Source organism: Phyllopteryx taeniolatus, chromosome 1, assembly GCF_024500385.1.
Source record: "Phyllopteryx taeniolatus isolate TA_2022b chromosome 1, UOR_Ptae_1.2, whole genome shotgun sequence".
In the NCBI taxonomy this organism is placed as follows: domain Eukaryota; kingdom Metazoa; phylum Chordata; class Actinopteri; order Syngnathiformes; family Syngnathidae; genus Phyllopteryx; species Phyllopteryx taeniolatus.
In genome coordinates this window covers 12,646,167-12,670,548 of record NC_084502.1, presented here as the reverse complement: position 1 = coordinate 12,670,548, position 24,382 = coordinate 12,646,167, and the positions used below count along the sequence as shown (strand labels likewise).

Genomic DNA, 24,382 nt, shown 5'->3' with positions numbered 1-24,382 from the left:
CTTCTTAGTGTGTAGGGCACAAGTACAACACCGATTGAAGTCATTGTAGTATTTATTATTTAAATGTGTTACAGCTATGATAGACTCAAACCCTATCAGTCCAAGCTCATGTCCTCGTCGTCATCCTTTTTGTCTTTGGATTCTCCATCCTGCTCGGACTTTGTCTCAGTCTCCATTGCTTTTGCGAAAGCCTCCAGATCTGCAAACAATGTTTTGTGTATGTCAAGGATTCTGCCTCTAAAATGATGTTCCATTTGATTGACAGTGTCCAGAATGTATTTGGGTGTGATATATATATATATTTAAATGTGGTTGTAGAACCGCACTGTGTTAATGCTGTTGAAGTGTGTCAGTCGCACTGAATCAATCCCAAGCAGTGATGAGGCACGATGCGTACGGACCCACTGACCTCCGTTGTTGGCAGCATCCACAGCCTCTGTAGGCAAGCCGAACTGGTTCATCAGAGGCCCCAACTGCCCTGACGCCAAAGCGCTGCTGAACATGCTCATCGCCTGCAGGGAGCAAATGGAAATAAAGACTGAGGCTGAGCGCAACACTTTAGGATAACGAGAAAACGTGACGCTAAATTGAAATACGGTCAAAGTCATTTCAATCTACAAGGCGTCTATTTGAAAGGTGAAATGACTGGATGTTTATTGATTGAAAAGAGTTGCTATGTATGGCAATAAAAAAAATCATTAGAATGTAAGGAATCAATTTGATGTGTGCGCCTTGGCCTCCTGGGGGCAGTATAGAACCCCAAGTCAGCTGCTGTAATACGAGTTATTTGCAGAGGATAAAGAATATGCCTGTTCAAATATTTGTTGCTTAATAATTTCGTTAGCACATCTATGTCGTTTTGCATTGTTAGCATTAAGCCGAGCCGACTTTCCTTGAGGCAAAGCTTTGCGGCCGTTTTAAATTCCCTTTGTTTTATGCTCACTTTGACAGGAAACAAACTGGGAGTGGCATTGAAAAACCTGAAGGAAATATTTTCGAACGATGGTTTGTATCGGTATCTCGAAAAACTCGAGAGTCTGGTCAACTGTATTTCAAGGCACCATTGTATACCGTCGAAAGCGGTGGCTATAAACCTCGGATTCTACGACAGAAGGACAATCTGTGAAACAGCGGCGGCGCGAACGATGAGCCCATGATACAACAGGGAACACTGTAGTCGGATAAGATTCCAAAAGGCCTATAAAACATGCCAAAAAAGGGAGGGAACACTTTGCCTGCTGAAACTGCGGCGAGCTGAGCGTGTTGTGGAGCTCGTCTGTGCTCTGGAGCAGGGACTCCCCGCTGGGCAGGAAGGGCATCAGCCTCTGCTGCACGTCAGGATTGGCCAGGATGGGAGCCATCACCTCTGGCGTCAGGGCACTGGCCAGGTCCACTGTGGGGAAAAACAAAGTTGGTCTGGACCACATCTTCAAAATGTACACACAAAAACGATTCCAGTGCAATTTTCCTTCACTTTTCACCGAATCCCGTGTTAGCATTAAGTGAACAATTATTGTATATTTCCACGTGTGTCACAATTTGCCATGACTTCTAATTTTAAATTGAATTTGTCGTCAACAATCTACTGTATATGAGGATGATGTTTCAACAGTGTTCACGGCTCTCCGGAGGAAACCAGAAGTATGAAGTGAATTGTGAGCAAAATGAGTTTGACGCCTTCTTGAAAGCATCGTGAGATGACTGCCACCCTCCATAAGTCAGCAACAGAACAAGAAAAAGCATTCGCACGTTACCAGATAAGAACAGTTTACGCTCAAAATTTCAAAAACGGAAACCCAATGGTTGGGAAAATTGTCAAATGGCTCAAGCAAATGTTCAACTACCATTTACCTCGTTCAATTTGATTCACTTTTTTTTTTTAAATCAAAATCAATCCTGGACTATTTTTATTTTGTATTTGAAGTCTATTAAATGAGAATTAAAAAAAAAAAAAATCACTGCCGTGTACGTTTAGATTTGTCAAGCGGAATCCACTGACGAATATACACGTCAAGTGTGTTTTTCAACGGGGGTGCAAAGAAGAGGGTCTCGTCCGACTCGTCTGTCAAATTCAGGTTTGTCGACCGCTGTATGAGTAACAAAACCCTGTCGACGGCGGCATTGCATCGCTTCAGCTTTGACATCAGCGCAGCTTTTGAGCGGAAGAAAAGATTAAGCAGTAAATCTCGTCTTATGTCGGTCGAGAAATTGGACAAGTTTAGGCACCTCGCGATTGAACAGAATATGCATATTTGTATGGTGCACAGAGTATTTCACAGTAGTTAGTAGAACGCTTGTGTTGCATTCGCGAGAAAAGATGAAGCAGTTGACGGAGCGAGCGGCAAAAACTCTGCTCGAGTCCCTGCCCCATGATTGGCCGAGTACGACAGCGGCCTCCTCACCTCCAGTGCCGCCGGCGGGCACGTTCATGGTCGCCAGGATGCTCTGCAGGTCTCTCAGCTGGATGGGCTGCGTAGGGTTGCTCGCCGCGGCCGACACGGCGGGGGTGGGCGTGGGCGGGGTGCTCGCGGGCGGGGAGGCCGCAGAGGCGGCGGAGGGATTGACGGCCGCGGCGGAAGCCTGGGAGGCGCCGGGGCGACTGGCGGCGGATGTCGAGGTGGGCGTGACCGCAGTAGATGGGCTTAAAGGAGAAAAAGAGGGGGGGGGCTTTTAACATCATTGTAGCATTTTTAAATAATGTTTGGGTGTAATGTCCGGACACCTTGTGGAGGAGTTGCTGGTGGCAGGAACGCTGCTGCTGCTGCTGCTACTGCTGCCGCTGCCCAAGAGGTTGGCCAAGCCCGGACCGGCGAGCGCGCCGAGACCGCCTGCGAGTGGCGCACGCACCTCCGTTCGTCACCCGGCATCACAAAACCCTTCGCGTCGCTCCAGTTGGATCATACGTACCGATACCGCCGAGTCCAGCCGGTCCGATCAGCTGCATGAGCTGGTTGTGGCTCATATTACCCAGAAGGCTCTGCAGGCCACCCTCGCCTTCGCCCGAGAACAGAATGTGTCACGTGTTGCACGCAGAGGTGGCAAAAGCAAAAGTACAAGTACAGACACTAAACACTAGTCCTCGTAATACTCTAGTATTCATTGCAGCCCGACTTGTATGTGGTTTTTCAGATGAGCCGGGGAATTTTTGAATGCTGGTGATTTTGCCACACAACATTCTTGGAACAAACAATTCTCTTAAGGGCAAAGAGGGGCAATTTCTTGATTTTCCGAACCCGTTACCGTCCAGGTTAACGCTCCATGCTGGTTGCCGGCAGCGAATGAGTCTTTTTTTTTTTTTTTTTTTTTTACATCTTTTTGAGTTGTCATCATCGGCAGAGATGGAAAAATGTAACAAGTCTATTTTGACAAAGTTTAAGTAGATATCTGTTTTCAAATGTAGAAAGTAATAGTAAAAATAAGTATAGCGCAGATACCTGAAAAATCTACTTACATTTTAAAAGTCACGGTTTCCGATCAAACTTTCAATCGGCCGTATGAGCCAATCAGTGAACTCTCTTTTGAGTACTTCCATACTTAACTTGTTTTCAAATCTTGGTAGAGAAAGTATGCAAAAAGAAAAGAAAAATATGCAAAACGTGCTTACGAAGAGTGGAATGAACATTTACAAGCGCCAGTTGCAACTGTTTACAACTGGTGAAATAAATACTAGACTCGGTACCGAGGCACTTAACATGGCTAACTAGCATGGTTAACATCAGAATCAGAATCATTTTTATTTGCCACTCTTACAGTTGTAGTACATTCGGACTTTATTTAGAACAATTCATTTGTCTTTTTACATTTACTAAATGTACCTACAGAACCCGTTCAATGGGAGAAAAAAAAAAAAAAAAAAAAACAGTTGTTATACAGTTTAAGAGCTGTAATTGCAATACTTGAATACCGCAAAACTGTGATAGTTTTCTTTACTGTGTGTGTGTGTGTGTGTGCGTGCGTGTGTGTGCGCGCGCGTTTGTCTGCGTGCTACCTCCCAGAGCGGACAGATCATGTCCCCCACTGCCGCCGCTACCCAGAGTGCCAGGCATGGGCGGGTTGTTGAGATACTCATTCACTTTGCGACAGTACTCCTCATCTTTGTCGGTCTTGGCTTCCTGAAATCAGAACAGACTCGTATGCAAAGTGCGAGCCAGAAGGAGACCGAGAGCGAGACCGAGAGCGAGGTAGGCCACCGGGCAGCGTACCTGCATCCAGAAGAAAAGCCTTTTGGAGCCAGCTTTGAACTTCAGTACGTAGACACGTCCAGTGGTGCACTGGCTGACCCGTTTGAACTCGCAGTCATCGGGGAAGATGATGAGGTCCTGCATTTGAGCAAATGGCCACATTTAAAACCCTTTCCAGTCAATATAGTGGACAGCTATTCAAAAGTGGTGCTCTGTATGCATGAGTCTCTTGAGCATTTGTCGCTACAATTAATGCTAAGGTGTCATCCCGTACACTGCCACCCAGCCTCGGTAGTTGAATCAACTTACCCGTTCAAATGTAAATTACGGCCGGCAAGCTGTCTCTCTTTTAAGCAAGTGAGTTACTTCACGCAACATCTTTTCACCTGACACTCAGGTGCGTCAAACTCATTTTTGAGGCGGGCCACATTACAGTTCGGTCAGCCTCAGAGAGCTGTTATGACTGTGAAATCATATCAATGTTTAAACGCCTCATCCTATTATTGCATATACCGAACAAATGGATGGATAACTAGTTTGGAAATCAGAAGACAAGGATAATAGTTTGTTGAACCATTGTTCACGTTACTGTAAAAAGGAGTTTGGGAACAAAAATGCTGTATATATTATTTATCACGTATGACAATTTGAAATTTTGGTACAGATTTTAGCAAAATTCATGCAAGTTGCCATACATGATATGCTTTCGTGGGCCACGGAAGGTGATGTGGCGGGCCAGATGTGGCCCCCGGGCCCTGAGTTTGAGACACTTTTCCACATTCAAACTACAGCAGCAGAAAATACATTCAAGCCATTTTTTTTTCTCCCCCCCCCCCCCCCAACTGCTCTGCCTCGGTCAAATGACGTGACGGTGTGTTTTGCTTCCCGGAAGTACAAACGACTAGCTGTTTTGAAAAGGTCCATAAACGACGCCACGTACGTCATCCACATTGCCAGTGGTGCGATCCTTCCAGCAGAAGTGGATGAGCGAGTCGTCCGTCTGCTGGACGTAGACTTGACCTTTGCGCTTGTCGGGCGTCACCGTGCTGCCCTTCATGGTCATCTTACCAGCTCGAAACTCCACCAGGTACTTGCTGGAGGAGCCGCGGGAGCCGGACACCATGCTGGGGAACAAAGCTCCAGAGGCCATGATGATGACGACGATGTTTTTCAAGAAAAGACGACGGCTGCAGGGCACAGAAGACCAAGAAACACTCAAATACTGCTGTGGATCAAAAAATGACAGCGGTCGAAGGAAAATAAATCTGATTTTGTACGTTTTGACCACGTATTGTACGGATAGCTTTGTTGTTTTCACATTTTATGGCGATTTTACGACCGCTCTCACAGGATGACGCTGCATCTTTGAAGCCAGTCCGCTGTTCTCACCTTACATTGCTTACAACATACAGTATGTGTGTTTGTTACATTCTAGGCACGAAAAAAAACAAAACAAATCGAAAATAAATGTTTTAAAAGATTTTTTTCTACTTACGGTTCTCGAGCGCTACAACGGAAGAGCAGCGATGTGAGTTAAGTTGGTTATGATTGGGATACACGGCCACGTGATTTAATGTGATTGGCCGAGCTGAGCAAGGACTGATTGGAGTACAGGGTCACGTGCCTCACTGTGATTGGCCGAGGTATATATATATATATATAGTTTCTAGTAGGTTGACGTCGCACTGTTATAGTCTGTGGTGAAAAAAACGTCTGTTTTAAACATAATTCAAATATTTAAGGTTTTATAATAGCTATATGTATATCCAGCCATCCATCCATTTTCTGAGCCGCTTCTCCTCACAAGGGTCGCGGGCGTGCTGGAGCCTATCCCAGCTGTCATCGGGCAGGAGGGGGGGGTACACCCTGAACTGGTTGCCAGCCAATCGCAGGGCACATAGAAACAAACAACCATTCGCACTCACATTCACGCCTACGGGTAATTTAGAGTCTCCAATGAATGCATGATTTTGGGATGTGGGAGGAAACCGGAGTGCCCGGAGAAAAGCCACGCAGGCACGGGGAGAACATGCAAACTCCACACAGGCGGGGACGGGGATTGAACCCCGCACCTCAGAACTGTGAGGCTGACGCTCTAACCAGTCGTCCGCCGTATGTATGTATGTGTGTACGTGTATATATATATATATTTTTTTTTTTACCGAGAAATATATATATATATATATATATATATACACACATATATGTGTGTGTGTATGTATATATATATATATATATATATATATATACACACATAATATATTTAAGAGGTGTTATCATTGGATTTGTGGAATACCCTATTATAAAACACACATATACATATAATATATATACATATATATATATGTATGTGTATATATATATATATATATATATGCAATATATTTAAGAGGTGTTATTGGATTTGTGGAATACGTTATTAGAAAACACACATACATATAATATATATACATATATATGTGTGTATATATATATATATATGCACATATATATATATATATATATTTTGTGTGTGTTTTACAATAACGTATTCCACAAATCCAATGATAACACATCTCTTAAATCATAGTGCCGGATTATGTTTATTTACTTCTTTTTATACTAAAATATAAACGTTATGAGCCATCTCAGTTGTGGTTCATAAATGTATTTTATTGGCATCTTACAAGTATTTATGGGAGTAGTTCTAACTTTTTTTTCCACCAAGTACCACCTCAAAAAATACTTGGTTCTCCAAGTGCCACCATCATGACAAAAAAATACAATACAGTAGTGTACAAGGCCTACGTGTTCAAAAACAAGGCAGAGGCTTTCTTTCTAAAATGTTATGTAAGATTAGCACTCACACAATAAACCTGTTTGAAAACTGAACGCTCACGTGTCGTCACCCGCCCAGTTCTACAAGATTCAATGCAACTATTTTACCGAGAAATACACCTGAACTGTACTCAACAACAACAAAATAAATAAATATACATACATACATATATGTATGTATTACACTTGTTTGTCATCGTCACATTGAATTTACAGATTCTTTCATGTACCACTACAGAGAGCCCAAGTGTCCCAATTTCAGAATCACAGATTCACGGTAATACAGAGTAAACAAATAACGCTTGACACAACCAGTTTATTTTCATAGTCCATATTTTTATTTTTTTAAGTATACCTGGTTTGTGTGTGGCTGTGTCTCATGTCAGAGGGATGATCACCAAACAGACAATATAAACTCTCATCATTTACAGGACCCAAACAAATCCTGCACCTTTAGTGTCTTCAGGGTTGAAGGTGCTTGGAACTCACATAAGCATTGTTCATCAAACAATATGTGCATAGGACAACCTGAGCCTTCTACTGTGCAGTTTTATGCAACGTCAGTGCTCAGAAACAATAATAATAAGCATGCTGCATCACATTCCATACACCCTCGCTCAGCGGTGATCATCACACGTCGGCTGCAAAGCTCAACCGGAATGAAATGTTGATACGTTTCACATTTCAGAAGGGTTCGCGGGATGGATCAGCTTGCATAGGTTCCAGCTCTGTTCTCACACAGGACTTTGGTTGTTGGAAGAAAATGATCTCAAATCTTCACTCCTATGTCCGAATTAATGGTTGTTACGTGAATATAAAGTCTAAAATATGTATCGTCACAGCTTTCGGTTAAACCTAAAATGCTCATAATCCCTTGACTTTGAGGGTCAATAGGAATCGATTTACAGTATTTCCCCTTAGTGCAGAAGACATTTTATGGCTTTAACATGTGTAAAAGATTAGCTTTGAATGTCATGCGTGCACCAAACATTTTACACACCATCAGAAGCAGCTGACAACAGATTTTAGCAGCCGTCGCATTTTACTGTGCAAGTAAATTTGGGGAAATGCAGCTCTTTTCTAAGTTTCCTGCTCGTGAAAGAAAACACGCATGCTGTCTTTAGAGTGGGTTAACCGGCTTTTAATATTCTATAACAGATTATAGAAAAATAGCGCATGTTTCTAAATAACCCCTGATATTTGAATGCGATTTGACAGAAGTACGCGGTGTGTATAAATGTAACATTGGAAGTTAGCACCTGAACTTAAACAGAGGCCCGACGGTATGTAGCTCACACGGGTGGTTGAAATCCGTTTACAGCTGTGTAACATTTACTCTATGTGGAGTACGATTAGTAGAGCATAGCAAAGGTGAGGACAGCGGGCATAAGATCAACATCTACAGTAAGTAAACTTACTCGAACCTTTCCCGTGGATGACATTCACCATCACGGACGCGGTCAGTTCAAACGCTACCGCAGACCCTCCCCCCATACGTCACACCTATTGTAAGATTCCGAGAGAAATCATCTACCATTGTCAGTAAATGTCGGGACAGTCGGCAAAGTTCCTGTCAAAGTATCCACCCTTGTACAGCCAATCCTCTGCGCCGGTGTGAGAGTTGGTTCCCGGCTCGAACCACCTGGAGGGCCATGAGCAAAATGATTTGGAATTAATTTTGTGTCACTATGTCAGCCTCCAAATCTACAAGCTTTATTTACTACTCAGCAGTTTCACAGTCATATCAACAGTAACATTAATCGTCATGTTTGGATCTGGTATGAAGTTGATTTTTTTTTAATCAGTGTTTAGCTGCACTAGTGGTTGGCAGGTCTTCGTCACAAGTCACGAGGTTCTGCGATGGAATCTCAGCTCAGGTCTTCCTGTGTGGAGTTTGCATGTTCTCCCCGTGTGTGCTTCCTCCCACATTCCAAAAACATGCAGAGTCAATACATTTGGTGAGTATGAAGTTATCCAATTTCACTTAATTGGTCCCAAAATTAACATTTATTTACTAAAAATAATGGGTCTTTGTTCATTTATCTGTGCCAATGATGTATGGCGACAGCCATAACAATTTCATGCTCTTCCACTAGATGGCTGAAGATACAATTAATTCTTTAACGCATCTAATTCAAAGAAAGTCCTTCTCCCTACCTTCGAAGTCCGTCACCCGCAGGCCTCTCCCTACCACATTGGCCCGTTAAATCCCAACATCCCCTCTGATGCTCCAATTCAAATCTCATTTCACAACTGAGAAGTAAAAAACATAAAATCTTTACAACAAGAGATAAATCGTAACGCAAGATGATGAAGAATAGAGTTGAGGTCTGAGTAGCGGTATTGCCCATAATCTGGATGATTGCACAGTGTTTCAAGCACATTAAATAATGCACAGTAGTAGTGTTCCAGACTGACACATTTGAATATTGCAGAGTAGATGGATAGAGGAAGCAAGGGGTCAGGGGTTAGACTGTGGAGTCAGTGTGAGTTTAGGGCGGTAATGGCTTTTGAGAAAAAAACGGCTTGTCCTTGCTCTGATACACCCGTTTGCTTTTTGCTATGTAAAGCGACTTTGAAAAGCACTAGACAGTGAACCCCTTCCTATTCGCGGTTCGTTCTTTTTGAATTCACCTTTTTAAATTTTTTTCTGGGGAACCTATGCCCAGCTCTTCAGCGAAAAAAATCTATTCCTTTTTATGCTCTTTCTGAAAGACCCTTATATGCAACAAAACATGTGCAAAAGCCCTGTCTACATAGAAAAGTAGTACAGTAATTGGTGTCATGGAAGTATGTTGAAGTGATACATCTGGATTGGAAGACAAGCTTTGTATGTCAGGAGCTAAGTTTAGCCTGGGTTGTCTTTATCGCATGTACATAAGCACTTTTTCTGAAATCAAATCTATTTTGAACTTCGGAAGATGAGTTTAGAATTATATTCAACGGTTTTGGACTCATAGTTTGTGGTGTATTTATGTTTTAAATACTGTATTATTATAGGCAATTCCAAAAATGTGCATGTGTGGGTGGCGTCAATTTATTTCCCCCCCCCCCCCATTATACACGGCAGGGCTTGGTGTCCATCCCTCGTAAATGTATTATATAAGTATTACTGTTATTATTATTCGGCGCGCGTCTTAGTGAAAGTGAGTTGGGAGCTCACCGATTTCCCCACATCACAGAGACGACATTCATTTAGGTGAACCTAGCAGTTGTTCGCACAGTTCCATACCTGGTCGACCACTCCTCCTCGTCCTTGAATCTCTCTCTGCGTGCGGCCCTCTGTTTCTCCTCCAGGCGCTCTTTCTCTGCACTTGCAGAATCTGTGCAAGTCCACCAAGTCAGGACTGCACAAGCAATTCAAAAAGTCTCAACCATCCCGACAACGTAGACCGCTCGTACCGATATCTCCGCTCTCCATGGCTCGGATGTCAGGCCTCTGCCGGCTGTCGGTCGGTGCCGGTCGTCGCTCCGCGCCGGGCTCCAGCTCGTTCAGCGTCACGGCAAAGTTGGTGAAGTTGTACATCTGAACGGGAGGATGAGGATTAGCATGAGCCACGAGATCTCAAAGGTGCGGGCACGTGTGGAACGCCAACCTGTGCCGAATGAGCAGGCCGTGGCGATATCCTCCAGAGTAAGGCGCTTCCTGGTATCACAGTCACAGTCTCTTGAACTGCATTCTCATCTTCACAACTATGTTCCTGTCCACACACACCAATCAATAACATCATATGTGGACGTACAGTACTTGATGCAAACAGCGGAGTCACAGAACTATACACATGTCTCAAGCAACAATGCATGTCATTGCAAGGCATTATGGGTTAGTGCTGGCAATGAGCTACTCATACACTACACTTTGGAACATAACAGCAGCAGTAGCACACTACAGAGACCGAATACAATGTTATACCCTTACCTGCTACTCATGCCACTGCATGTTATTGTGAAAGGAAAGAAAAATGAATTCACAGAATACAGAGTAGAAGACATGTCAAACATGGGAACAATCAATTCATTATGGGGAGTTGGGAGACTCATTGGCCAACTTAACTCTTAACTTGCATTTTCTTTGGGGGGGGGGGGGGGGGGGGGGGTGGCGAGGGGGCAAAGCAACAGCCATTGTCTTTCGAAATCCAACTCTAAGGTCTGCCATACACCGAGCAACGTGGCTGAACTGGACAATCGCGAACAAATTATAGTGGGCAAATCCCATCAGCACACCTGACAATTGACCCTCGCACATGTACCAACTGGCTGGCGGCTGCAACAGAAAAACTGGGATCCCTGTGGTTCTTATTGGGAAAAAAAACATTTGCAGCCTCCACAGATACTATTTTATTGAGGCACAAACAACATGGCCTGATTGTCAAGGAAGAAGCAGGTTGCCCTGTTCGCTGTAGCTATATTCTAAAAATACAAAGAGAGAAAACGAGAAATAAAAGACAGCGTATATTTGAGAGGCTGTTGGCAACGATGGCCGCATTCATTAACAGCACTTGCATTTAAGATACAGGGATTCTCCACACTTCACTTTTTAACAGGTACGTATGACCAATACTATCTCAAATCATCTTGCCTTATTGAAATGCAATTAATCTCTTCCAGCCTCTCCCCCCCACCCAAAAAAAAAAAAAGTGTAATGTGTTGTTTTAAAGGTCACGTATTTTACCAAACCAACATTTTCTAGTCTTTAGCATGTTATACTGTCTCCGTTGTGCCTCAGTAAACGTGAAATATGAATTGAAATCGTCCACGCATTATTGAGTTCCAGATGTTTTTCTGCCGTGAGCCCTGAAATCAGGTCCTTTGAATTTCTCAAGCTTATCTACGTCACTCGCCAAGATCCCCGCCTACTTCTACGCTTCCGAGCCAGCGCTGTCAACATAACAAACGCATGCTCTCACAATTGGGTCTTCTACACGGAGGCAACAGAACTGAGGAAAGGGGGAGGTCTTAGCCAAATATGGAAAAAACTGTTATAAAACTGGGTCAAACAGAAGTAGCTGTCAGAGGGGCCTTTCTGGACACTCTTATGACAAAACCAAGGTTTTGGGGGTTTTTTCCAAATGAAATTGACACTTTTATACTAAGTCCATGTTAGAGAGTCACTCTATGGAGGTCTAAATAGCTAAAATATGAGACCTTTCATGAAAAAAATAGCACTCTATAAGATTAACCTTTATTAAAACATACAGTAATGACAAGGTTAAATAGAATTCAAAAGAATTCAACAGTTTTTGTACTGCTTTCTGCTTCAATTCAATGCACATTGTGTTGCATATTCTGGTGTGTGCGGCTTGGCCACCAGGGGCAGTATGAGACACCCACCCATCCCTCCATTTTCTACACCGCATAGTTACAGTATACGGCCAAACTGTACATGTACATGACAGTCTCACCATATCAGTACTCAGTTGCATTAGATGTTTTTTTCGCAGAGGAGAAAGATGATCTGCTTGTGAGTATTGCTATAGTGACCGTCTACAGATGTCGGTGCTCTGTTTGTGTTCAAATATCCGTTGCTTCAAGGGTTCTAACACCACAACACAGATGTGATTCGTTAGCCTGTGCCTCTGGCGTTTCCTATTGTGGTTAAATTAGATTGTCGGTACCCCCCGACCCACCCTTGAGGACTTGCACGCTGCCAGAACGAAGACAAGAGCGTGCAAAACCCTCTCGGACCCTCCGCGTCCCGGTCACCGGCTCTTCCGGCTCCTCCTTCCCTCGGGTGGGCGCTACCGATCAATGCAAACGAGAACTAGCAGACATTCCGGCAGCTTCTTCCCTCTTGCGATCGACTTCTTAAACAGCTCCCCTACAATTCCATTGCAACATGCTGCCAATGTTTTTCTGTCTTGAGTTGGTTGTCACATTTCTGTGGGGCCAATGATACACGACTCGTGCACTCACTGTCGTCGTCTCGCCACGCTGCACTAATTGCATATCTGTTGTTGACCGATACTGGCCACTCATGCCCCATTTGCACACTGACTGAGGAGTATCCGCAACATTTGCACAATCGACATTGTCCCAGACTATCGCGCTACTCGTCACTTTAAACCGCATCCGCCACTCCTTGAAGTCTCGGCCCTCTTTGCACCGGACTATTGCTATATGAGTCATTCGAACTGCTCTAAGTGCTCGAGGACTCTGCATCTTTTTGCACAATTGTCACAAAAAAAAAATAATAATACAGTTGCACCGGCATTAGCAGATAACTAGCAACCCTTTATTGCTCAGCGACTGTTTTTCCAAAGTGTTCTCTGTCAATTGTTGTCGTACTAGAGCAGCTCCAACTACGGAAACAAATTCCTTGTGTGTTTTTTGGACATACTTGGCAAATAAAGACGAATCTGATTCCGATTAATCCAGCAGCCGAAAGGCAAAGTTAAGTGGTTCTTTTAAATACACAACCTGTAATTCTGTAATTATTATTTTAATTAGGTATAGTTGACAGGAAACCTCAACTTGGAGTGGCAAGAAATAGCTTAAAGCCTCTTTTTGAAGAATATTTACTAATACTATCTGTCAAACTCCTGCTTATTGTGAAGTGAGTTGAGTCACCACGACCATACGGTGCTTGTAGCTCAAGTTTGCTCCCGCAAGGCAAAGAAATCAGCCAGATGACAGCTTGTATCTCGAATAACTCCAAAGTTCTGTCACTCTTATCTCAAGGCACCACGGTATACTGCATTGGTATGGCTTGGCGGCGGCGGGCTGGATTGCTTCGTACCCGCAAACGTCTATTTTTGTTGTGAAGGCTCAAGTCATACGACATGGCATTTTTGTTTGGCCGTTAAATCTGCGATTCAAATTGCGAATTGCAGCAAATCTTGCAGTAGACCGTCTCCCACGCACCGCGCAACAGTTCAGTCGCTCGGTGTTTGGCATGCCTAAGGCGTTTTTAGCTCTGTATGACCAAAGCGATTCGGAACGGCACTTACCTGCTTCAGCTTTTTTGCGTCTGCTCCCGCCTTCTTGTGCGCTTCATAAACTTTGGGCTCCACGCTATACATGCACTCGGTCCACTTGCCGTAAATGACACGCCGTTTCTTCTTACTAATTAAGCAGCAGAGACATAAACCAGATGACAAGATTTCTGGCACACTGAACGCGAACGCGTCACCACCTCTTACCTGCTGTCTTGTATGTAACCTTCCACTTTGTGCAGCTCTTTTCCAAACATTCCACATGGTCTGAAGTTCAACACACACTTTTCTCCCGTGCTGAATCATTATCGTGAGCACAATTTCAGTGGTCTGCCATTTAAAAAGCTTTCATTCTTACAAGAAAGTATGTCACAGTACCTGTGGTTCACAATCTCAACTGTTCCATACTGCTCGATCCAAAGCTTTCCTATGATAACGTTATGCACGCAGCACATTGGGTTGGTCCATGTGTATGCTTCTTTATGTCTGAAAGAAATTTACAGCACCTTCAAGGCTAAGGTACCTTTTTAGTTAGACTAACCAGTCTAAGACAAAAAAGTTTTTTCTTCAACCCATGAGATAAGATCAGAGTATGAACACTTCATCACCATGCATTTCACTTCCTACACTGTCGCATTAGAGCAAAACATGGTGCAGTCAGACACCGGCGCTAATGTTAGCCTCGACAGGAGACGAAGAAGAACGCAGAGTTTGGTGGATGCAAACAAATAAGAATACAGAGGCCTGCTGTTACTGCTGTGTGTTAACTCCAAAACGTTAGTAAAAAGAAATACAAGACTGCTTCTTGAGAGTACCATGTTTTAATTTAAAACTATGACAGGACACAGCGACAGCAGTTGTTACTAAAGTTCAGTCATTTCCGACCGTCTGCTAGCTAGGCCGTGAAGGTGTCAGCGATTTGTGATTGAATAAGTGAGTCGGAGGGCGGGAAGTGAGGAAGAGAAGCGGGGTGTGTGTTGAAAGAGATGAAGGCTGACAGTTGGGGAAAATCGGGAGTCAACGATGTTTTTTTGGCATGATTACGGCCAGCAGTAATCATTCATTTTCGCAATAACGTGGTTGTTGAACGCCCACTGGCCGTCCTCGTTTCTGAGATGCTACAAAACTTTAATATTAGTTTTGAGTGTCTCCACACAGCCGACATGGCTCCTACATGAAAAGAATATGTCAGGCTGGGCATGTGGTATCGGTGTGTAACATCAAAGCATTTGTACGAGTACCGAGCACTGTACAGACGTACAGTATCCGTGGATCCCTAGTCCTGATGGCGATCTCTTACAGTTGAAGTTAGGACTAGATTTCCAAGACTTCCAGACTTAACATTTCCAGTTTCATAGACGGCACAAATCTTTTGAATTTGTTTTGACAGTCGCCAACTGTTTGAAAGCGCACTAGAGGACCTCATTGGAGCAGCAACAAGGGTCAACCAAAATGTATTTGATTTGAAAAACATATGTCATTGTGTCATATAAGCTGTCGGTGAGAAGTCTAGGAAATTCAGACAGACAAGGAGCAAAAAGAAAAAGAAATGAACACACCAAAGTTCAAGCACACTTCATTCTGGGCCAGCAGAGAACATTCAAAACATGCTCACATGCAAAGCACTAACGTGACCTCTAACACATTCTGAAACGAAGCCAACCAAATATTAATGAGTTCTCACTTCAATAACTCCAGTGTCATGGTGCCTTTGGGCTCGGCCTCCACACTTTTGCCCCAGAACTTGAGTTTGGGGTAAATGGATCCATGGAATGCAAATTCTTGCTTCAGAGACTCTGCGTGGAAGGCACTGATGGGTGGGTGGTGGCTCACCTGCTCTGAGATCAACCTGTAGCCGTCTTCTTCTCTATGGAAAAAAATAAAAAGAAATCTTTTGAAAAGATCATATCAATGAATATGCTTTTTTGTGTGTGTGTGGAAGCGCAAGCCTGCTCCAACATTCCTCAATACCTTGTGAGTTCAAAGGTCTCCCCCAGTAAAGGATTAAATGGTTTTCCAGTCCGTTCCCACTGAGATGCTACAGCTGAAACAGCGAAGGCAGCAACCACCTTTTGTGATGACAAGAAGCACAGTTAATTTTCAGTCATTTTGACAAAGTGCAATCTTTTATTATTATTGTAACCTGTGTGTTAGCTTCACAACGTGGTACAATTTCATGCATCCATCCATCCATTCTCTGTAACGCTTATCCTCACTAGGGTCGCGGGCGTGCTGGTGCCTATCTCAGCTGACATTTGGGCCAGAGGTGGGGTACACCCTGAACCGGTTGCCAGCCAATCGCAGAACACTGGTATTTCAAATCATCTTTCCCCATTGAAATGAATGGAAGTGCCATTCATCTGTTCCAGCCTCCCCCCAAAAATCCAACAAAAATGTTTGAAAACAGCACTCTATAATATCAAACTTTATAATAACATAAATAGAATGGAAGGAATCAATCAGTTGCCTCATGATTTAATGCTTCAATTCAGTTCTTTGTGCTGAGCCTTCTGGTGTGCCCGTCTTGGCCACCGGGGTGCCTCCTGGTGTATTATAGTCATACATTAACCACTACTCTCAGTGACTCAGTAAAGTACAATAACATTGGTCGTTTTCACAGAGGATAAAGACGATATGCCCGAGTATTGTTAAATTGTCCGTCTACGTGTGTTGTTCCACTATTTGTGTTCAAATATTCATTGCTTTATCGATGCTAATCGTTAGACCGTCTATGGGGTTTTCCATTATGTTATCATTAAAGTTGTTTGAAATACACAATGTGTAAGCCTCTTTGTTTGATGTTAACTTTGACAGTAATCATCAACTGGGTGTGGCATCAAACAGCTTAAAGCCAACTTTTTGGGATTATTTGTTCACTATCTGCTTACTGTCAAGTGAGTTGACTTTGCTGCTACAGCTCTTGTATCTCAAGTTTCCGCTCGCAAGTCAAAGCAAAAAAACAAATTCAGCTAAATTTCTCTGAAACACCGTACGTTAGGTCACACATATCTCAAGGCACCACTGCATTCGTAATAATTCTCTGTCGGGACACTTCTACATTATTCGTACACTCACTGTTTTATCACGCTGCACTATTTACCTATTGTTGTTGATTACTACTGGCCACTATGTGTTTGAAAACTCTGCACCATTTGCACAATTGTCACTGGACCAGATTAGTCACTATAAATAGCTCTAAATTGCATCATTTGCACAATTGCCATTATATCAGTATCACCACACGAGTGTACACTTTCATTGTTCAATGACTCTTCACACCTGTTTTTTTCGATTTCATCATAGTGGCTGTTTGTTGTCATACTGGAGTGGCTCCAACTACCGGAGACAAATTCCTTGTGTGTCTTGTAGCATACTTGGCCAGTAAAGATGATTCTGATTATTTGTGCAAACACTCCAAGTACTGACAGTCAAGGGAGTCATGAGTTCATCATACCTGCATGCGGTCTATGGAGTCAGGCAAACCGCAGGCTCTGCGGATGAGGTGAGTGTGTTCCATGTACTCCGAGAGTCTCTGGAGGAAGCTCAGTGGCTCATTAAACACAACCGGCATAGCTATTTTGGACAGCTCCTACGACAACAAAGGCACATTAACACTACAGTTTTGTTTTTGCTTTTCTTTTAAATGATGCAATTAAAAGGTTTTAAAAAGTGCAGTTGGATCCAGTGTAATGTTTCTCAAGTTATTTTGGTCTTTGTGATGATCCAAAAATGTGATAGCCAAACCAAATATAGCTGACTGAACAGAGACGTGGCCCAAGAGTTCAGTTACAATACAATCAAAGAGGAAACGAATCAGGAAAGGTGCAGGCAATACCTGTCAAATGGAGACTCGTGTATACACCAGTAAGCTTTGGTCATTGAAGGACAAATACTGTAATATTGAATATAACACAATAAAGAATACTCTGTGTTTGGAGAGGTCGGGTTATAAAACAGCTTTTTACAAAATGAATGAATTGTTCATCAAACCATGACGGGTCAAAATAAGCATACGCATTCCATTTGTCTTAAGTTCAAAATTCTAAAAGGTCAGTTGTTTTTTTTTTGTTTTTTTTTTTATGTTATTACCGTTTATGACTCACCATGCCGATACATTTCTTCAGTATGCTTGTCACACTGAAATTGTTTCTGGTGATCATTTCAGCAGGCAGACTTTTCCTGGTAAAAACAACAACAGAAAATGTTTTTTTAATTTCTATTGAACGAAAATAACCACTGTCACAAACTCATCTGCCAAAAGACCTGTTACATATTAGGAATGTTATGTGGTGATTCAATTATTTGGGTAGCATGAGGGAAGGACTACGACCGACTGGTTAGCACCTGACAGTTCTGAGGTCAGGCGTTCAAATGGTGTTTGCATACTCTCCGGTTACTCAGGCTTACCCCACATCCCCCCCCCCCCCCCCAAAAAAATAGCCTTTTAGGTTCACTGAAGACTAAATTATCCAGAGGTGTGAATAGGAATGGGAAGGCCCGTTTGTCTATAGGTATATGTGCCATGCGATTGCCTGGCGAGCAGCCCACGTCGCCGCCCGCCTCTTCCTGAAAGTTAGCTGGGATAGGGTCCCTCACACATGACTCTGATGGGGACAAGTGGTATCAAATACAGAGCTGCCAACTGAAAATGAAAATCACTTCCAAAACTATTTGTCTGAATTACCCTATTTTCTAAACTTACCTTACCAAGAACATTACCTTCAAACTCATTCACTGCCAGGCCTCCGTGTTAACATGGATATTTGAATTCAACAACCGGCAATGGGAGTGAATGAGTTTTTGAATAAATTATGGCTTCAATAGTTGTCATTTTAATGTTCTCATTAGCTCAACCTTGTAATGGCGGACTCAGTTGCAGCCTGAATCAAAGTCCCAGTATATGAGCTTTCGACGTTCCATCATCAAAAATATCTATGTTTATGGATTAATTCACATTTTGCCATTTCTGTTTTCAAACCGGCGGACGACTGGTTAGAGCGTCTGCCTCACAGTCCTGAGGACCGGGGTTCAATCCCCGGCCCCGCCTGTGTGGAGTTTGCATGTTCTCCCCGTGCCAAGGTGGGTTTTCTCCGGGCACTCCGGTTTCCTCCCACATCCCAAAAACATTGATTGAAGACTCTAAATTGCCCGTAGGTGTGAATATGAGTGCAAATGGTTGTTTGTTTCTATGTGCCCTGCGATTAGCTGGCGACCGGTTCAGGGTGTACCCCGCCTCCTGCCCGAAGACAGCTGGGATAGGCTCCAGCAGCCCGCAACCCTAGTGAAGATAAGCGGTAACTCCTCGATCTCCCTTTGTGACGCTTTCTTAGGAAGCATGCTAAGAAGTGTAGCTTATTCGCTACCATGGAGGCGATGATCAGTGACTCATTGACACCGGGCGCAAAGAGGACATTCACTTCTGTGGCTCGGCTGCCGGGGGGGGCGGAATAAAATAGCGTGCACCAAACAGCTGTTCATTGTGGACGCAACGGTATTGTCAGGTGCTGGTGATCGTAGAGTGTTTCAACTGAAGCATTCTGATACAAATAATAATTTCCTAACAAAAGAACACATTCTCTCCCATTTACAGTGTGTCCCAGAACGCTCCTCACGCATGTAAACGCATGAATGGTGGCTGCACTGAATCGGTTGCCAAATACGCCGTTTATTACTTGGATAGGGAGGCTCGTATATATTGTGTTCAGCCGGGTTTTGGCCTGGAAGTCCCACGCAAAACCTGGCACTCTTGAATGAAAATGAAATCGTTCACCGACGCCAGAATGAGCGTGCTCTCGATCACGTTCATCAAGCAGAAAGGAACCAAGTTCAGTTCACGTTCGCCCAAAATATGAAGCAGTTCATGAACTTTTGTTCGTTGAGCTCGTTCAGGTACAACACTGCGGATGGGTACCGTGCGTGATTCCTCACCTACGTCGCCACACTGCGGCGGAGCCATCAGTGACTTGGTCACTGCTGTCAAACCCCAGGGGGTCCTTGAAACTGATGTCCAAGGAATCATCTGACTCGAGTCCTGAAAAAAGACAAATCTTTTCGTTTGTGCACAACAAGCAATAAACACTCACAAGCCTTTGTAGAACTACAGGTATACTGCATCATACCAAGTAGGGGCTGGGAACCAACCAAAACAATAGGCAGGGCAGGGCAGGGCAGGGCAGGGCAGGGCACCACTCATACACAAGGAAAATCCATTGTGCTTTACAGAGAGTTTCATAAAAACTGATTATTACATTCATCCATCCATCCATTTTCTGTATCACTTATCATCATTTTTCATTCTTTCAAAGCAGTTATTATTGATTTCGTCTTAAGTTGAGGCCAGCACGGCTGAGGTGGTAGAGCGGTCGTCTTCCAACCCAAAGGTTGTGGATTCGAACATCAGCCCCTGTGACCATGTCCAAGTGTCCTTGAGCAAGGTGGTGAACCGCCAGATTCTTCTGATGCTGCGGCATCAGTACAGGTAGGTAATTGAGAAGACAGTGTTAAAGTGCTTTGAGTATCTTGGAGGTAGAAAAGTGATATACAAGCGAAATACCATTTACAGTAATCCAAGGATTTAAAGACACATCAAAGTGGACTATTCGATCTCCTTAATGCACAGCTGCAGACTTGATTGCAGGGTGAGGGTAGCAAAACACATTTGCTGGCACCTTGTGAGGAAAAGGAGGTGAAATTATCCCACTCAAGCAGAAAAGAAGAAAATAAACAGCTTACATCAAAACTACTAAAGGTTTCAACTTGTTTCAAGGTGACAGTGAATGTGCATTACCAACAACAGCAAGAGCCAGATGCTCTTGCCAGTAGGAGTAGCAGTGGCATTACTGTTAGTGTCCGTTCTCAGTTTCTGTGTTGAGCAAGCTTTCCAATGACATTAACCTTTTGGAAAATAGGATACAGATTAAGGACGTTAGGAAAGTTTTCGACACCTATGACTCAGTATTAAGAAGTTGGCCAGAAAGCTTTTAAAGATTCATAATAGCAACTGCAACCAACGATTATTTTGATAATCGATTCATCTGTAGATAATTGTTTTCAATGAATGGATGGATCAGATAAAAAAACATTTTTTTAAAAGTATCCCTCTTTATTTATACACAGACTATTATTTCAAAGTGAAAATAAATTGACTATGATTCAGTTACAGCCAGGTTTGGTCCATAACATGTCAGAAAATGGGCAAAAATGTTTCGCACTATTTTCCAATGTAAACGCAGATGTTTGCAAATGTCTCATTTTGATGAAACAAAAAGATAATCAATCAGTCTGCTTTCATGAAGGACTGCAGAAATCTGAGAATATTTACTGAAATGCCAAGGATTTGGACCATTTTAAAATAAACATGCTCTATAAACTACGGTGGCCAGGAAGTGCAAAACAATATAACAAATTGTGAAACACTTTTGCATTTCAGAAAACAGAAGAACAAAAGCCAAAACACTTTTACAGTTCAGAAAACAAATGAACAAAAAGTGAAACACTTTTGCATTGCAGAAAACACATTAACAAAAGCAGAAACACTTTTACAAAGGACGAAACACCCGGAAAGGGAACGTACCATTTCACAAACATTCTTAGAAATCCCACGCCCTTTCTCGGCAAGACCCGCCCCACTTCAACACGATTGGCTCCTGCATCGCGGGAAAGGTAGCATACGCAGCTATAACGCGATGTCCATCCTAAATAGCGATTGGACAACCCCAATTCCAATGAAGTTGGGACGTTGTGTCATGTTCGACCTACATTTAATTGAATATACTACAAAGACAAGATATTTAATATAATTATATAATAACATTTAATATTTAATGTTCAAACTTTATTGTTTTTAGCAAATAATCATGAACTTAGAATTTGATGGCTGCAACACATTCTAAAAAAGCTGGGACAGGTGGGTGGCAAAAAAGACGGAGAAAGTTGAGGAATGCTCATCAAACATCCCACAGGCGAACAGGCTCATTGGGAACAGGTGGGTGCCGTGATTCGGTATAAAAGGAGCGACCCTGAATTTCCCAGTCATTCACGAGCAAAGATGGGGCGAGGTTCACCTCTTTGTGAACGAGTGCGTGAGAAAATAGTCGAACAGTTTAAGAACAATGTTCCTCAACGTACAATTGCAAGGAATTGAGGGATTTTATCATCTACGGTCCATATCATCATCAAAAGGTTCAGAGAATCACTCCGTGTTAGCGGCACGACTGAAAACCAACATTGAATGCCCGTGACCTTCGATCCCTCAGGCGCCAGTGCATCAAAAACTGACATCAATGTGTAAAGGATATCACCACATGGGCTCAGGAACACTTCAGAAAACCGATGTCAGTAAATACAGTTTGGCGCTACATCCGTAAGTGCAACTTGAAACTCTACTATGCAAAGCAAAAGCCATTTAGCAACAACACCCAGAAACACCGCAGGCTTCTCTGGGCCCGAGCTCATCTAAAATGGACTGATGCAAAGTGGAAAAGTGTTCTGTGGTCCGACGAGTCTACATTTCAAATTGTTTTTGGAAATTGTGGACGTCATACAAGTCCTCCGGGCCAAAGAGGAAAAGAACCATCTGGACTGTTATGGACGCAAAGTTCAAAAGCCAGCATCTGTGATGGCATTGGTAACTTACACATCTGTGAAGGCACCATTCATGCTGAAAGGTACATACAGGTTTTGGAGAAACATGTGCTGCCATCCAAGCAATGTCTTTTTCATGGACACCCCTGCTTATTTCAGCAAGACAACGCCAAACCACATTCTGCACGTGGCTTCGTAGTAAAAGAGTGCGGGTACTAGACTGGCCTGCCTGCAGTCCAGACCTGTCTCCCATTGTAAATGTGTGGCGCATTATGAAGCGTAAAATACGACAACGGAGACCCCGGACTGTTGAACGGCTGAAGCTGTACATCAAGCAAGAATGGGAAAGAATTCCACCTACAAAGCTTCAACAATTCGTGTCGTCAGTTCCCAAACGTTTATTGAATGTTGTTCAAACAAAAAGGAGATGTAACAAAGAGTGGTAAACATGAGGCTGCCTGTCCCAGCTTGTTTGGAACGTGTTGCAGCCATCAAATTCTAAGTTCATGATTATTTGCTAAAAACAATAAAGTTGATCAGTTTGAAGATTCAATATCTTGTCTTTGTAGTGTATTCAATGAAACATGGGTCGAACATGATTTGCAAATCATTGTATTCCGTTTTTCTTTATGTTTAACACAAGATCATAACTTCATTGGAATTGGGGTTGTATATATGGACGCCCTGAACAGCGAGCCCGTATCGTCGTTAGATGCTGTATATACAATATACAGTGTATTGTCCTTGATCACGTCTCTTAAACCATAAAAAGACAGATGCAGAAGTAGGTTGTTAAAGCGAGAGGATGCTGGCGAGAATTAAAGGGAAAGCGCGGATATTTGCAAGGAAGCTGCCGGCTCCATTCATTTTTGAATGTTGCCAATTCAAATTAATGACGTTATAATTTTGAACGTCTATAAGAATGTCTGTGAACTGGGACGTTCCCTTTCCGGGTGTTTTGTCTTTTGTTTCGTCATTTGTAAAAGTGTTTTGGCTTTTGTTCATTTGTTTCCTGAAATGTAAAAGTGTTTCACAATTTGTTATATTGTTTTGCACTTCCATCCCACCATAATAAACAATTAATCAATTGCCTAGACTAATTTGATAATTAAGCGTGACACCTCCAATTCATAGCTTTCTTATTAATTATGCGATCAAAGTTATGATTACACCCCAGGATAATGTTGGTCTGGTCCATTGACATTTTACACGCATACACAAATATGCGCGTGTGCAACACACTTCTTGTTCAAAGAATATCTGTGTGGCAGTGTGACTCAAAATCGAGAATTGTTGGTCGAGTATCGGCTCTCATGAAAACGTGCGGATGGAGTGAAGCGTGGCGTGCCGTGCCGTGCCGTGCCGATGACACTTGACTTGACAGCTGTCGGGCCAGCCTCCCTCACCTGTCTCGGCGTCGTAAAACTCCTCCTCGCTGTTCATAATGAGTCGAAAAGACAAGTCGCGACGTTACTCAGTCAGAAGTCATGTTGAAAGCAACGGGCGAGCCGCCGGCCTGCACTCCCTGCGAACATCGCAGCCGGCCAAAACACAGAGAGAGGACGGACGCCGTTGTTACAGCGAGCGGGCGATACTTGCCTGCTGAGGCTAGCAAAGACAAACTAGCACTTAGCGACGGCGGAGAGTTAGAACGTCCGCAGCAACATTAACTCACGTTGCCGACGCGTTCCCAAACAAGTGAAGGGCAACCGCCAAACAGACGTGAATGTAAATACGGACATATACCTGTGAATCCAATGACAGAGCAGCTAGCAGAAACAATCGAAGACAGTTCAGTTCAGCCTCTGCGGATGGGCGGAGGTAGGTGGCGAGGACATCGTGATTGACGTGTGCGTCAGCCAATCACAG

At 43.3% G+C, this 24,382-nt stretch overlaps 2 protein-coding genes across 13 annotated transcripts; both read right to left on the bottom strand.

The window, feature by feature from the left end:
• Window positions 1–34: 34 nt before the first annotated feature.
• Window positions 35–5,824, bottom strand: adrm1 (ADRM1 26S proteasome ubiquitin receptor). The gene is made up of 10 exons (XM_061772693.1): window positions 5,677–5,824; window positions 5,122–5,368; window positions 4,203–4,319; window positions 3,989–4,112; window positions 2,908–2,994; window positions 2,723–2,828; window positions 2,403–2,641; window positions 1,236–1,393; window positions 410–512; window positions 35–199 (listed from the first exon to the last, which is right to left on the bottom strand). Exons 2-10 carry the CDS (start codon window positions 5,329–5,331, stop codon window positions 96–98), a joined length of 1,248 nt encoding a protein of 415 aa, XP_061628677.1. The 5' UTR covers window positions 5,332–5,368; window positions 5,677–5,824; the 3' UTR covers window positions 35–95.
• Window positions 5,825–6,812: 988 nt separating this feature from the next.
• On the bottom strand, window positions 6,813–24,382 carry LOC133477628 (oxysterol-binding protein-related protein 2-like). 12 transcript variants are annotated; one of them, XM_061772640.1, is made up of 17 exons: window positions 23,920–24,243; window positions 20,718–20,824; window positions 20,484–20,598; window positions 20,050–20,391; window positions 19,859–19,961; window positions 18,034–18,109; window positions 17,385–17,519; window positions 15,902–15,999; window positions 15,615–15,821; window positions 14,309–14,416; window positions 14,138–14,227; window positions 13,946–14,060; window positions 10,595–10,699; window positions 10,401–10,524; window positions 10,231–10,321; window positions 9,156–9,251; window positions 6,813–8,640 (listed from the first exon to the last, which is right to left on the bottom strand). In XM_061772640.1, the coding sequence occupies exons 6-17, from the start codon at window positions 18,088–18,090 to the stop codon at window positions 8,538–8,540; spliced, it is 1,329 nt and encodes a 442-aa protein (XP_061628624.1). In that variant the 5' UTR covers window positions 18,091–18,109; window positions 19,859–19,961; window positions 20,050–20,391; window positions 20,484–20,598; window positions 20,718–20,824; window positions 23,920–24,243; the 3' UTR covers window positions 6,813–8,537. The 12 variants fall into 12 exon arrangements, with proteins under 12 accessions (XP_061628624.1, XP_061628633.1, XP_061628566.1 ...); XM_061772649.1 differs by having other exon boundaries at window positions 19,859–20,391; window positions 20,491–20,598; XM_061772582.1 differs by lacking the exons at window positions 20,050–20,391; window positions 20,484–20,598; window positions 20,718–20,824 and adding an exon at window positions 24,260–24,382 and having other exon boundaries at window positions 23,920–24,038.